We start from the raw sequence: 15,261 nt of genomic DNA on the forward strand, positions 1-15,261 counted from the left end.
CCATTAACTGAGTATGTCACCCAAATGGAAGGGGAGGGGAGAGGTGTTGGTACACATGTGTGTCTGACATGTATCTACATGACCATGTCAGACTAGCAGGGACAGAAGAGATGGCTTTAGATGCCAAGGAAGCTGAAGGCCATGCTTTGGAGGATGGGCTACTGTTACTTGAGCTTCTTCTGCAAGTGCATACCTCTCTGCAGAGGTTACCGTCGAACGGCCATGTTTTACACTCAACATGTTCCTTGAGCAGGTGTGTATTCCTGGCATAGAGGTTCAGGAATGGGCAGAAAAGATGGGAGAAATGTAACTAATTGAGCACTTGATCTGTAATAGGCATTCTTACCTACTTGATGAATGAATGAATGAATGAATGAATAAATGAACGAACGAATGAACAATGAGGCTTAGGAAAAAGAAGAACACCCTAACCCTGGTGTTAAGTATAGCGCTGACAGGACAAAGCATCGTCCCGTTGGCTGAGAAGACTGTCACAACCGCTCTAACTTCTGAAGTTTTAGCCTCATGCTGAGCCTGTTCTGCTCACAGTCACGGCAGTGGATTTGAGAAGTTGATTGATGGTCTTCCAGCCACGCCTGGCTGACTGTTCATCTGAAAGGAGCTCATAATCAGTGGTGGGCTTATGTGTGGAGACCCACCACTCTACCAGCAGCACAAATGAGCCCCGCTCGGCCCAGGCGAGCACGCAGGCCCTGCTCTTGGCACCGGTCCTGGAAATGCAGAACAGACTTCTTTATTCCAGTCTCCAGGCTTCTGGCTAGCGAGGAACACTGCCCGGCTGTGAAGCGTTTTATAGGATTATAACGGGCTTTGCCCAAGGCGAGTTCTGAAAGGCACTTTGTGCTGTTGCTTTGAGTGGAGCTGACTGTTAGAGCAGTGTTGTTCCTAAGCCCATAAACACACACACAGGCAGGATGGGGATTGCGGAGCTCCAGGGCCCGCTCAGCTGGGCAGCATTGCAGAGTTGGGTGGCTTCGCTCAACTGTGACACCAGCCTCAGGTGTGTGCTTGGGGACCCTTCTGTGGAGCAGCCTGCTTTCTGACAAAGTCTTTGGTGACAGACACCTCTGGTTGGAATCCTAGGCAGATTTCCCAAAGCCCAAATCTGCTAATTTGGGAGCAGCACATCACACACTGAGAAGGTTCTAAAGTCAGGGCACAAGATGGAAATTGCGTGGGGTCAATACCCTTGAAAATCCTTTGTCTCAGGCCTCCCAAGAAAACTCCAGATTGCCATCTTTCCCTTCACATTTGTTTTGGGGCCTATTTTCGTTTTGTTTTGTTTTGTTTTGTTGGCAGCGCTATTTAAATTATTATTGGCCATTAGCTATAAATCAATTCTCTCCTCTCCCTCCAGTTCTCCCTAGCATGGATAGTAGAAAAGATGTAACTTTGCTCATATGTTGTGTCATCAAGCATATTGGTTATTTTTAAGGATCAAAATATTTTAAGGAGGGGCAAATAAAAAACGTTATAAGAAAGTGAATATGGAAGCGTTCTCATCAGCCAATGACTATTCTTTGCTCTGTGGTAGTTGTACTTAAACTTGAGGTTAAAGTGCCCTCCCTTCCTTAGGCTTAGTTTATTACTACACTGGATTTCATGGTGTGTCAGATTTCCTGCTTGGCCCTGCAGATCCTACAGTGAGTAGTCTAATCCTAGGGCTGTCGTAGTTTGCTGGGCCACTCTTTTCTTCACCAAATGCCGGAAGCACCCTCCCAACTGGAGGACAAGGCCCAGCAAGCTCCACCAGGGATCAAAGCCCACCGCCAAAGGGCTGTTGCTGGCAGAGTCCTCTAGTTCAGCAGTTGCCAACCGGTGGCCCACAGACCCCTGGTGGTCCATGAGGTCCAAAAGGTTGGCAACCGTTGCTCTAGTTGGGATGGTGGGCCCATGGGAGCCAGAAGAGCAGGGAGGGAATGAGGAGCAGCTGCAAGTGCTTCAGCTCATGCCCTTGGCAGCCAGGGGAGCCTTAAGTGAGGCATCTCCCTGCCTCCTGGCCCTACTTTGGCTGCAGAATTAACCAGGGGCTGCTTTGGGTAAGGTGGCCTTGGAGATGAGGGCATCTCTCTCCTCCACCAAGCTTAGCCCAGCTTGTGGAGACCACCTGTGTAAGCCCCCCATCCGCCCAGCCCAGGCTGAAAGGACAGAGTTGTGTTCAGGAGTACAGGCAGGAGGAATCAGTGGTCCCACCCCGCTGCCTTATCACCGCTTTATGGTCCATGTTTAAGAGGAAGCATGCAGGCGCTCTCCTCCGTCTCCCTGGGAACGCACTCCTTCAGGAGCCTCCTTCACATCTGTGGCAGCAGTGAGGCTGCAAAGCTGGTCCCGACTCTCCCTAGAACTCCGTCTGGAGGCAGTTTATCTCCACTTGTTGGGTGGGGAAGTGGGTGGATTTCGTGCCAGCGTGTGGGTTTGGTACCTGAGATGAAAGAGTCCTGTATCGTGAGGTTTCCTGTCTGGGAAGTGGGAAGTGAGGATTCTGGCCTCAGCTGGAAGCAGAGAACATGGAAGCAGGGACTACACACTTCCTTTCCCACTCCCTCCTGCACACACGGAGGAAGTCGAAACAAGACGCTTCCCCAAACCACACTCACTGTGGCCAGGACTCTGAGAAGGAGGGGGTAGAAAATCCAACAGTGCAGTCCACAAAGTAACTTGAGGTAATGATCATTTTAATTTTTAAAAACTAATTTCTAATTTCCCAAGAAACACATGAATATATTTCTCTTGTAAAAAATTTAAGAACAGCCCTAGCCAGGTGGAATATTGTCCTGGGTTTGATTCTGAGTCACCAAAGGTTTTGGGTTTGATTCTGAGTCAGGGCACATACCTAGGTTTCAGCTTCAATCCCAGATGGGGGTGGGTATGGGAGACAAGCAGTCAATGTTTCTCTCTCCCTCTCTCCCTCCCTCTTTCCCTCCCTCCCTCCCTCCCTTCCTCCCTCCTTATCTCCCCCCCTCTCTTCTTATCTCTCCCTTCTCCAATCCCTCTAAAATTCAATAAAAACACCCTCCGGTGAGGATTAAAAACAATTTTAAGAGCATTAGCTATACTTGTAGTCTCCTTTGTTACCTTTAATCCCTTAATGCCAGGTACCCTCTGGTACTGATTGCCTCCCCTCCGCCCTGAGAACTCGTGATGGGAGTTTGCTGTGGAGCCTTCTGGATGGTTCCCAATGGTACTTACCTCCAGGTATCTATAGAAAATACATGGTATTCTTTTGTAAATGTGTTTTTACACAAATGGCATTATACTGTGCTTACTCTGCAATTAATTTTTAACTGAACCTCATACATTAGAGACCTTTCCACTCCAGACCCATCTTCTTTTTGACCGCTGCTAAGAGTACTCCATAATGAGGAGAGTTTATTTAAGTACTAGAGGCCCAATGCACAAAAAAATTTGTGCACTCGGGGGGTCCCTCAGCTCAGCCTGCACCCTCTCACAATCCAGGACCCCTCAGGTAGGGTCCCTAGGCCTGGCCTGAGATCAGGGCCTATCCGGGCTTTTCTTCCCCCAGCTGTAGGCAGCTGGCCCCACCCCGCAGCTGCCACTGCTTGCCATCTGTGCAGCGCTGCCCCCTGCTCCACTGCCACTGGTGACCTCCCTCTGCAGGAGACAGGTGTGGGGTGTGATGGCTTGGCTGGCCTGGGCCTCCCTCTTTCTTTGCTGGAGGAGGGGAGGCAGCCCTGCGAGTGGCCCTATGCTTGCTTGATCACCCCTGACCACTTGCCTGTCTACCTGATCACCCCTAATTGCTGGTCTGCCTGCCTGATTGCCCCTAACCACTTGCCTGCCTACCTGATCACCCCTAACCACTTTGCCTGCCTGATCGCCCCTAACCACTTGCTTGGGGGTGGAGCCAGCTCAGTGAGGGGCTGTCTGCCTACCTGATTGCTCCTAACTGCTGGTCTGCCTACCTGATCGCCTCTAACCACATGCCTGCCCCCACTTGCTTGGGGGTGGGGCCAGCCCTGGGAGGGGCCATGGTGGTTCTGTTCATATGCTTATGGTGGCTGACCTTTTATTATATAGGATTCCCTGTTGGTGGATATTAGCTGTTTCCAGGTGCCACTTGGTTTTTACTGCCCAGACAGGGCTGCAGCAGATGACCTTGTAATTGCCTGCTGGGCATTTGCAATGTGTTTTTTTCTAGTAAGGTGCTGTAGATTGGTTGCCTTGAGGCAGCAGGGAAAGGGCCCCGGGAGCTCTCTGGAGGAGGTTACAGAGGTTACAGGCATTTATATTTGTCATCACTTAACTGCTGTACACTTAGAATGGGCGCGTTTGTCCCTGTGTGCTCAGTGGTTGAGCGTCCACCCATGAACCCGGAGGTCCTCGGTTGGATTCCTGGGCACGTGCCCGGACTCGATCCCCAGTGGGGGGCGTGCAGGAGTTGGCCTATGGGTGTTTCTCTCTCATGGATGCTTTTGTCTCGCTATCCCTCTCCCTTTTTCTCCCTCAAATCAATAAAAACATTTTTTAAATGGGGCGCATTTTACTGTTTATAGACTCTTATATTGGCGTTCATTTAAAAAAAATGTGTGTGAGGGGAGCCTGGCTGGGAATAAGCAAGGCGGGCTTTCCAAACGCCTGCTTTCCCCGGGGCAGTTTCCCTCCGCCCGGCTTCTTCCCGGGCCTCACCGCCACCGCCACCGCCACCGCCACCGCTTCCCGCCAGGGATTGCGGGGTCCAGCGCAGCGGCCCCGGGGCCAGGCGGCCATCACGCCCCCGCCCGAGGCGCTTCTGCGGGGCGGCACCTGGGGCTCCCGAGACGCCCGCCCCGCCCACCAGGTGGGCGTGCCCTGCCCTAGCCCCGCCCCCTCCAGCCGGCGCGCGGGGTTGGGTGCCTTCGGGCGAGAAGCCGGTTGTCAGTCTCCGCGTCGCCGCGGCGCCCGGCACCGTGGAGCTGGGGCCCCCTTTCGCCTGGGAGTTTTGCTCTCGCTTCGGGTCAGCGGTGACACCCCAAAGGGCAGGCCCGGCAGCCGCCATGGTGGCCAAGGATTACCCCTTCTACCTTTCGGTCAAGAGGGCGAACTGCAGCCTGGAGGTTTCCCCGGCCAGCAGTCCGGCCAAGGACGCCGAGGTAGGGGCTCCCCCTGGACTCTCCGGTCCGGCTCGTGTCACTCACGGTCTCTGTTTCCACTGCTCATTCTTTCCGTCTCTCACACACACTCCCTTCTCCCTCTCTCACTGTCTGCCTTCTGTGCGCTCCCTGTGGATCAAGCCTGCGCCGCCTTCTTCTGCCTGTCCCTGTCCCTGTCCCTGCTCCTCTCCACCAGGGAGCAGCAGCCTTTTGCCCCTGCCCCTCCTCTACCCCCCCCCCCCCACCTCCCTCACCCTTGCTTCCTGCAAGGCTCTCAAAGTGTCAATCTTCTGCAGAGACCTGGCAGAGGGACTTCCTACTGTATCAGCAGGCCCAGTTCCGGGAAGAGCTACTCTAAGGGTCCCTTTCCTCTTGCCGGGGTTGGATATCTCACCTGTCAGGCTTGGCAACAAAGGCTACCGCTCTTCTGCATGTCACCTGCGGCCATGGGGTCAGTCAGCTCGTGGTCTGGGGGCTAAATGATCATTTGAGTGCTTCCCACATGGGTCCTGAAAATGAGTTAAAATCTCGGGGGCAGGGGGAAGCTGTCTTGGAACATTAGAAATATTTCTCTTCCTGGGAACTTGCCTGTGGATCTGAACCCTCCCTGTGGACCAGGCCTGTGCCACCTTCTTCTCTTGGCTAGCTATGGTGGGACTCACAGGGCCCAGCTCATCACTGTTGCTCGTGTGTGAGTGGGAGATTGACACTTTCCACCACCACCCGGACCAGGGAAAGTATGGAGGCCGGTGTGCATCCGGCCTTCCTGGGGGTCCCACCCACCTGGCACCCTTGGGTCTGCTCGGCTGTGTGCACTTGGCTCACTGGATTATGTATATTCAGGAGGATAGCATCAAAGATTCATTGCCTCTAGCGAGAACTGCTCTAAGCTGACAAGATTCCGGTCTCGAGTTGTGATCAGCCTTCTGTAAGCTGAGCCCAAACTAACTTCTCCCCCACCCCTGCCCTCCACCCCAGCTCAGTTATACATCTTCACGAGTTTCTGTTCCCAGCAGCTGTGGAAGTGTTATGGCCCCAGTGGTGTTTGGACTCTTATTTAAGTTTTGACAGGACGGCACCTGCATAGGATTCAGGTTGTTCAGGCTTGGAATGGATAGAATGGTTTTCCAATGGGAACTTCATAATTTAATGAATGTAGGAGCAGTGAAGCTAGTGCCCCTCAAACTAGCTTCCTTTTGGAAGGAAGCAAAGCATAACCGAGTTTAACTAGTACATTGAATTGGGTCACATAAAATAATAGTGAAAACAGCTCTGGGCTCTCACTAGTTCCTTCTTGCTATTACGTATTCCTGTGTTTTTTTAGGAGTTTGGTGAAAGATGTGGGTTAACACCCATCTGCTTCGTCTTTTCTTATTCTTATACTTAGAATGTAAATATATCTCTGTGTCACAAATGTGATGAAAGAAATGTATCATCACAAAGAAATGCCAAATATTAATTTTCCTAAGGGATCCAGATTATATAACGTAACTTATTTTCATTTTATGAAGATGTCCTGGTGTGGGAGTAAGGATGGGGGAGGAACTATTTTATTTCAAAAGTAGTTGGTAAATGTTTATCAGGTAACACCATTGAGGATTTTTTTTTAAAGTGTGTAAATCCGAGTAGAAGTATCTCTTATGCTGTATATACCTTGAGACAGAGGTGCCCAGTCCAGTATATTTCCAAGCTTCATTGATCTGGCGTATCACTTCCTGATAATGACGACAGGCAAGGCTGGAAGAAGAAACCTAAGTGAGTTTGGGGGCTAGTTTTCTGGTTTCAGTATCAGTGCAAAAGACAGCTAAACCTTGTAGGGCTCACTTCTCCATAAGCAGTTAATGAAAATATATTTTCTACCAGCAGGTGTCATCAGTATTTGTGTTTAAAAACCAGCATACGCTAGTTGGCCTTTTGAAAACATGATTATATACTTGTTTATAAACGAGGCATTGACTGTTAGTTTCTAGGGAAGTAATTTTTTAACATTGATCATTTTCTTTGCAGAAGGAATGTGGTTATAATAATAATAATTTAAAAAGCTGGCCTTTCTAAAATCCTTTTTGACCTTCAAAGGCAGCCTCAACAAAGCACCTGTGCCCTTTAGATGTATAATGGATATTCCTTCTGCATTTGCTATGGGAGGACAGGGGCACAGTGCTGAATGGGAAAGTGCCTTCTAGTGTTTGTTTTTTGTCGTTGCAACCAATGTGCTAGGGAAGGGCACTTAGGGAAAGGCTCATGGGGAAGGGGCAGGTGTCATTGATGTGCATTTGATATCAGACATTTGAGTAAAAATGTCCAACAATAAAGATTCTCTTAAAATCATTAACAAAATTTCTACTAGAGATTTAAGTGCTTTGTAACTTTTTTTATTTCAATGATGGTCCCCAATGAAAGGGGGAAAATGACATATTTTGAAAATTTATTTTCTTAAAATATTTTAGACAAAAATGTTCTGTATGGATTACGACATTAATATAATACTGCTTCTTATCTAGTATTTCTTATGACATGGGCGTATGAGTTGGGTTGCAAATGTTCAGTTTTAATACCCATAACCAGGTAGGTCCTCCCGACTCTAATCGTTAACTGAAATCTAAGGAGCTTATTAGTCCGTGGCTCTAGACTTTCACTGAGAAACGTGGTATCACGTGAGCATCACTAAGCTTACTTCTTCTGATCATCGATGCAGCTTTGCTCAATTGATCTTTGTTTTTATATTTGTTGGGTGCTTACTTCCCATGCCAGGAGGGACTGGTGCTTCTAGCATGTTAGATGCTCCGAACACCTGACCAAGTCATTAAAAGGAAAGCTATTAGGCTCACAAATTATACCAATTGTAACTTAAAAGCCAGTGTTTCCCCATGGGGAGGTTTGCTCTTAAAAAAGACTCAAATGAATGACTATGTTGGCTAAGGATTCTGGAGCCTGGTGTTAAGGTCTTAAGGGTTTGGGGTCCATTTCATTTTTAATGAAAATACAAAGAGGTGTTTCTGTTGTTTTCTTTCTAAGAATTACCTGACAGTGTGATGGACAGCTTAGTTTTGGTTTTAAGATTCACTATCTCAGATATTGGTCAGGATTAAGCCAGATTTAGTTAGTGATATTTGTAGTCATTGCCTTTGTCCCTTTGTCTCTTATATGTTCTGGTTTTGACTCACCCAGTAGTAGCCTTGTGTGGCCCTTGGAATGACACCTACTGAGAAATGAAGGATTTCTGATTCTTTTCTAAGTACCATGTCTAGTGTCTCACCTGAGACCCAGCCATGCTGTAAGGTTAACATAAAGCATCTATTATCCTCTCTATGAATAAAGACACTGAGGGGAGGTGACTTGCAGAAAGTCACAAAGAAAATCAGCAGCTGAACCAAGATCCAATGCCAGATTTAGTCCAGTGTTTAATACCCATGTACCTAGGGGCATCTAAGAGTGTTTATCTCTGTGAAGAAAAAAAAGGGGGGGGGGTGTAAAACTTAACAGACAATGTAAAACGCTTTCAAATATTTATTTTAAATATAGAATCTTGAGTACTTTCTGTAGCTGAGAAGTACCTTTAAGCTTTAGCTCTAAAGAATAAAGTGAACCCTATGGCTCTGTCATAATGTATGCCCCAATCAGTCCACACGTGTATTTGGAAATTGTATGCACCTGGGGCTGTATTCCCTGCATGCCATTGGAGAGCTAAAAGAGTCAACTGGCTTATACATTTTTTGAAATCTGTATCATATAGTGTTGAACTGACAGTACGTACAAAGAACTGCATGGAAATAGTTCCAAGGAGTTATTGCACTAAGAATCGAATTTCTTCAAATGACTAAATAAATAGACTCCGTGAATCATGTGACCTCAGATCTTGCTGGGTGAGGAGCCATATGGAGTTACACAGGTAAAAGCTATCCCTTGCTGATAGGATTTGGTTATGGTCATCCAATCTTGTTCACATGGAAAATATCTTGGGGGGTCTTGGGCCTCCAGGATGCACATGAATTAGGAGTAGGTTTATTAGAGGAAAATATGGTGACATTATACATGTACATTTGAGGTCAAGGCATCCACTCTGGAATAAGACTGCCTGGGTCCCAATGCCACCTGCTAATGGTGTGGCCTTGGACAAGTTACTGTGCCTCTCTAAGCCCCTGTTTCCTTAGTGAAAATGGGGATGAAATAGTTCTACCTTCCTAGGACCATAGCGAGGGTCAGTGAGATGATTCCTGTACCGTGCTTAGCACAGTGCTTGACACATAGTAGTTGCTCAATAAATATCATCATCAACACCTCTGCATCTCAAAAGGATTCCTAAAACAATCTTAAGATGTGATCACCATCTTAATTTCCTGATGCTGTTTTGAGCACAGCAGTGCAGGAGGGATCTTCCTGTAGTCTTCTAAACATCCTCACTCTCTGGGGTTGGTATAATTGCCCCTTTTTGTAGAAGAACGTTAGGATCAGAGCTGGGTAATTGGCCTTTCCAGGGTGACTGAGCTAGTAGGTGGAGGAGCCAATACTCCCACCCTAGTCTGACCTTGAAGTCCTTACTTTCCCAATCACAGCACGTTGCCTCTAAATGACTAAATCACTGGTCTCCTCACCGCATAACACATGAAGAATGAACCCTCTCATGGTCAGAGGCCCATTTTTTTCCTGAGTGTCTGGATGGGAGACCTCCCCAGTAGTCAATACTTCAGACTGGGACCCACAGAAGTGGGATTTGCAAACCGCTCTTTGGAGGGAGGCGGGCTGGGGCGGGGCGGGGGAGGGGGGGAGGCATGCAGGCGATAGGTTTCCATAATTTCCGTTTGTGTTTCTCAGCAGGGAGCTGGTCTTTGGCAGAATTCTGCAGGCTCAGCTCTGTGGAGGTGACACAGTTAGTTCTGCAATTAGTCACTTTGCTAGTCCACATTAACCACCAGCCTTCTAAGTAAACCGATAGCAGGAAGGCCCCGACTGCCATATGGATATTTGCAAATTGTGTCATTTTCTCAAGACACTCTGCGAGTGCCTGTAAGATCCTGGACCAGAGCCACTGTTTTCATAACAACTGAATGAAAATAAATTACTGATCATATCCTAATTTCGCAAAGCCCTGTGCACATGTAATTGTTATTAATGGCATCGGGTGTATATCTGAAAGGCGACTTCATTTGTGATGTATGCATGCAGTTGCCTTCCATAATTTGTCAGCGCTGGTAACAGGTTCAGGTCACACAAAAGGAGGCCATGGCTGTGATTGCATTGCCATTTTTCTTGTGTTGGCTGATGGACCATTGGAGTGAAGGGCGGTGGCTTTTAATACCTTTCGTTTTGTATGAATTGACACCAGTTATTAGCTCAGAAGAGGCGGTGTCATAAATTAATCAAGAAAGGCTTCTGGACCTTTGACTGGCTGGAATAGGAGTGGGTCTTTTTAAGTCGAGAAACACTTGTGCCTGGACCTCCTGTGTTTGGGCCATTGTGTCTTTTTGCGAGAAGGCAGCTCAATTATTACTAAAGGTCAGTTTATTGAAGCTGAACCAGAAACCTTATGGTAAACTCACTGAACTTTTTTTCTCTCGGGGCTCTAAGATGAGGAGAAAAGGAGTAACAAAACAAGCCCCCCCCCCCGCCCCCCGGAGATTTATGAACAAGTAAACAAAACTAGCCTCCAGGAAATGACCCAGGGTCATTTCATTAGAGAACCTCAGAGTGGGAAAGGCCTGTTGAGAATATGGAGCCCAGTTTGTATCCCCTCCGTGATCCATTCAGCCTGCTAAACACCTGCAGGGACAGGGAGCTCATTACATTTAAGGCTGTACGTTCTGTCTTTGTTCAGTGTGGATCATGAGAAACTTCTTTCTTAGTTGTAGTGATGCCTTCTGGAGCCGAATATTACTTTCTCATGGGTAATACTTCCTCGTGGGTTATCCCCTTAAATATTTGAAAACTTTTCTCCCCCCCCCCCCCCCTTCTCCCCAACCTCTCAGGTGCTCACCTTCTCTTGGCTAGACTCCCGGATCCTCTAACACTTCCAAATAGAACATGCTGTCCAACTTATTTTTCTTGCTTGCTTGTTTCTACTGGGCATCCCCAGTGTGCCTGGAAATCTTGAGTATTGATCAGCCCAAAGCACTGTATGATGCTGTACCAACACAAGGTTTCTTTTATACTTCATGTGCTTCCTTAGACAAGGGAAGTAGACTAATACATTGCAATAGATTTTTGAAATAGAGATGACAGACTAAAAATTAATATCTTTGACATATAAATAATTTATACAGATGTAAAAGAACACTCCAAGATGACCAGTGATAAATGTGCAATTCGCACACAGGATCTATCAAAGTAACATTATTTAAAATATTCACCCTAATAGACATTATAGAAATAAAAGAGGCAAAAAATAATAAGGTGCTATTTCATACTTAATTGATGTCACAGATATTTGAAAGACACGATAAAACCCAGTACTGGGGATGTTGCAGGGAAATAACAGACTAGTGGAATGAGGGAACTTGTCAGTGCACATTAAAAGACAAAAAAATCTTTGGGCCCTGTGTCCCAGTTCTGGGGAAGGAGAGCTGTTTGTCCAGAGTTGTTCATAATGATATCATTTGCAATAATGCTCACATTTTATGTTTGTGCATTCTATAAGTTTCAAAGCACTTTTATATTCTTTGCCTCACTTGAGTATATCTTCATATATATATATATATATATATATAAATAATATTTTTATTGATTTCAGAGAGGAAGGGAGAGGGAGAACTAGGTAGAAACATCAATGATAAGAGAGAATCAGTGATCGGCTGCCTCCTGTACACCCCATACTGGAGATAGAGCCCACAACCCAGGCATGTGCCATGACCTTCTGGTTCATAGGTCGATGCTCAACCACTGAGCCACACCAGCTGGGCTCTCTTCATTTTAAAGATGAGGCTACTAAGAGGCAGAGGGATTCAATGATTTCCCCTGGATCACACAGCTAGGAATGGCAGAGCTAAAGCTCTCCAAGTCCAGTTGTCTGATTCCAGGCCAGCACCCTCTCGAACTTATTTATATGAGTCAGAAAAGCCAACAACCTCTCTGACCTATAATGGAGGAATGGTTCCATGTACCGTGGCCTCTGGCACAAGAGTCAGGGACATCATTTGAGCCATTACACACTAGCAAACAGATCTACCCTAGTGTTCCTGGAAAAAATTAAGAGGAAAAAGGTTGAGCATAATTATATACATGATGTAACCAATCTGAACATATATGCATGAACATGGGATGTAGAGAAGTGGGGGGAAGGATGTTCCAGACAGAGCACCTCCCTTTCTCATCGTGCTCGCTAAGTTCTCATTCGCAGAAATGCCACCCAGTATTCAAATAGCATTATCCCCTTTGAACCTTGCACCAGCTGAGGGAGCTGAGTGAGGCAAGGACTGTCCTCTTTGTTATCAACAGAAGAAACAGATTCAGAGCGATTAGGAGGCAGGGCCAAAATGTTGGTCTCTCCTTGCCTAGCCTTGACCTCTTGGCATAACACAATGTTGGCTTAAGCCAGGCATGTTCCTGAGTGAGGTCAGTTGTAAACAACACTGTTTTGGGGGTGTTCAAAGTGAACCCTATAAACTTGGCTGGAACACAGCATGCAGCGACCTTGCCTTGGGGCCAGTGGACCGGTGGGCCTTTCCCTTGGCGTGTACTCCAGCAGACCCAAGTGCAAGGTTTTCATATTTGATGTGAAATCCCTGTTAGAGTCAACAAAAAGCCCACAGAGAATGGATAAACCCAAACTTCTTTCTTTCTTTTTTTAAAATATTTTTTTATTGATTTTGGAGAGGAAGGGAGAGGGAGAGAGATAGAAACATCAATGATGAGAGAATCATTAATCTGCCTCCTGCACGCCCCACACTGGGGATCGAGCCCACAACCTGGGCATGTGCCCTGACCGGGAATCGAACTGTGACCTCCTGGTTCATAGGTTGATGCTCAACCACTGAGCCACGCTGGCTTGGCTAGAACCAAACTTCTATCCATGTAGATGACATCCCTTAAAATACTGTCTTATTGAGCTCTGCAGGTCTAGTTTGCATCAGAGGTGATCCTTAATTGCTAAGGAGAAATAGAGCATTTCCCTGAGGGTACTGTTTCTGTAGACATCACTAGAAGTTGGCAACCTGGCTAAAATCAAACTAAGATCCAATGTCAGGATCTTGAAAAAATAAAGTTAAATGTTTAGCAGGTACCTCACATTGAGGAAGAAGCCAGCGAAGGGGATAAGGAACCAGCTAGTGGTTGGAAAGAGATGGAGTTGGGCCCATGGCCAAGGAGGCTAAGTGATAAGGCATCCTTTTGTGTGCTTTTTGGCCCTGACACAAGGCCAGTGTAAACTCCCTGCTCAAGTGTGTTATCTTATATTGAAATGCTAACATTTCATAATCCCCACTTGACACAGGCATGTCAAGAACAACCCCAAGCAAATAGAGAGGATAATTAAAGGTCACTGGTGAAGACTATTCTTATTTTTCACTTCACACATGTGGGGGAGGGGTGAGAGTGGCTCATCAATATCCTGCTAGGTTTTGACAGTCTTGTCTCATTTTCACACACCTCTGTCAGCCATCCTCCTTGCTGGTTGGTGATTGCCTTGGGTGCTTCTGGGTGTGGTCTTGCAGGAGGGGGCCGAAACTGCTGAGAAGGAAATAGATTGTTCAAAGAGGAAAAATTGATGGTAGCTTAAGTGTCAACCACAGACATGAGGCGAGCAGTAACCTCCTTCTGCCTCAGCTGTTTGATGGTGTCTTATTGGCGAGTTTTGAAGGAGAAATATCGTTAAAGAATCCTGGTTTTCTCTTATTAGTCTCTGAATGTCTTATGTCCAGGCTTTAAGAGTCTAGGAGAGAGAGCTTTGTTCTGGCTCAACATGGAATGATGGGAACTCACTTTGGAGGACTCTTAATGACTCATCTGAGTTTCTTTACCAGCATTTATTTCTCAGTTGGTTCGTACAAGAGTTTCCCTACTAGTTGGGGACAGGGCACAAGTAGACTCAGCTTCTTGAAACCTCAGAGCCTTTGTTTCTGGAATGAGCGGGCTAGGTTAGATCATTATTTCTCAGAAGGTGAGTTTCATACCTCTTGTGCATAGCTCAGGTGACACAGGACAAGGTAATACAGAGGCAAGACACAAAATATATATTTTTTATCCTCACCCAAGGATATGTTTTTTAAAAAAATTTATTTTAGCCCTAGCCGGTTTGGCTCAGTGGATAGAGCGTCGGCCTGTGGACTGAAAGGTCCCAGGTTCGATTCCGGTCAAGGGCATGTACCTTGGTTGCGGGCACATCCCCAGAGGGAGGTGTGCAGGAGGCAGCTGATCGATGTTTCTCTCTCATTGATGTTTCTAACTCTCTATCCCTCTCCCTTCCTCTCTGTAAAAAATCAATAAAATATTTTTTAAAAAAATTTATTTTAGAGAGAGAAACCTCAACGTGAGAGAGAAACATCAATCAGTTGCCTCTCACACGCACCTCAACTGGGGATCAAACTACAACCTAGATATGTGCCCTGACGGGGAATGGAACCTGTGACCTTTCGGTGTACCGGACGATACTCCAACCAACTGAGCCACATAGGCCAAGGCAAGACATAAAATAATTTTGAATCACTTTCTCTTTTCAGTTCTCTACCAATCCCTCTGATTGTGTCCAGGAGAAAGTTTCAGTTTGCAGGTAGTATACCTGCTGCCTGTGTATCCTTAACAATTTTTATCCCTTGCTAATTTTCACTTTTAAGGAAGTGCAGGCTTCGGGCTCTGCATTCTTGGGCAGGGGTATCTAACCAGAATTTAACAATAGGACTCATTTTTTAAAGTTAGTTTCTGATTATGGCAAGTAATAGTGGTTTTCCCTGTAAGGCAGTGATATTGTTTGTTTTTACAAGTTTGCTTAAGTAAGACATGAGTTACTTAAGAAAATATTAACTACAGGTGATATGCACATTTTACCAAAAAAAAAAATTGTCATGATGGTATCAACCGTTTAGAAACAGTGCTTAGGAGTGTTCTGAGGCCATGCTAGAATCAGAATTCTGCCACAGTAAGTTCTCAAATTTGGGCACAGCCACTTATAGGCTAAACTTGAAATCTGGACTTTGAGCATGGGACCCAGATTTTAAATACTGAA

The 15,261-nt window shown here is 46.4% G+C and overlaps 1 protein-coding gene across 8 annotated transcripts in view; it reads left to right on the top strand.

Moving 5' to 3' along the window:
* Positions 1-15,261, top strand: part of ARHGEF3 (Rho guanine nucleotide exchange factor 3) — a 260,452-nt gene that overhangs the window by 190,773 nt on the left and 54,418 nt on the right. The window contains exon 1 of one of the 8 annotated variants that reach the window (XM_036331847.1): positions 4,867-5,111. The exons of 6 other annotated variants lie outside the window; for them this stretch is intronic. In XM_036331847.1, coding sequence (XP_036187740.1) covers positions 5,016-5,111 — 96 coding nt within the window. In that variant the 5' untranslated portion in view covers positions 4,867-5,015. Of the gene's footprint in view, positions 1-4,866; positions 5,112-15,261 lie in introns of those variants that run through there. One more of the 8 variants, XM_036331848.1, reaches the window with a different exon arrangement.

This window comes from Myotis myotis, unplaced genomic scaffold (assembly GCF_014108235.1).
Source record: "Myotis myotis isolate mMyoMyo1 unplaced genomic scaffold, mMyoMyo1.p scaffold_m19_p_13, whole genome shotgun sequence".
NCBI lineage: Eukaryota > Metazoa > Chordata > Mammalia > Chiroptera > Vespertilionidae > Myotis > Myotis myotis.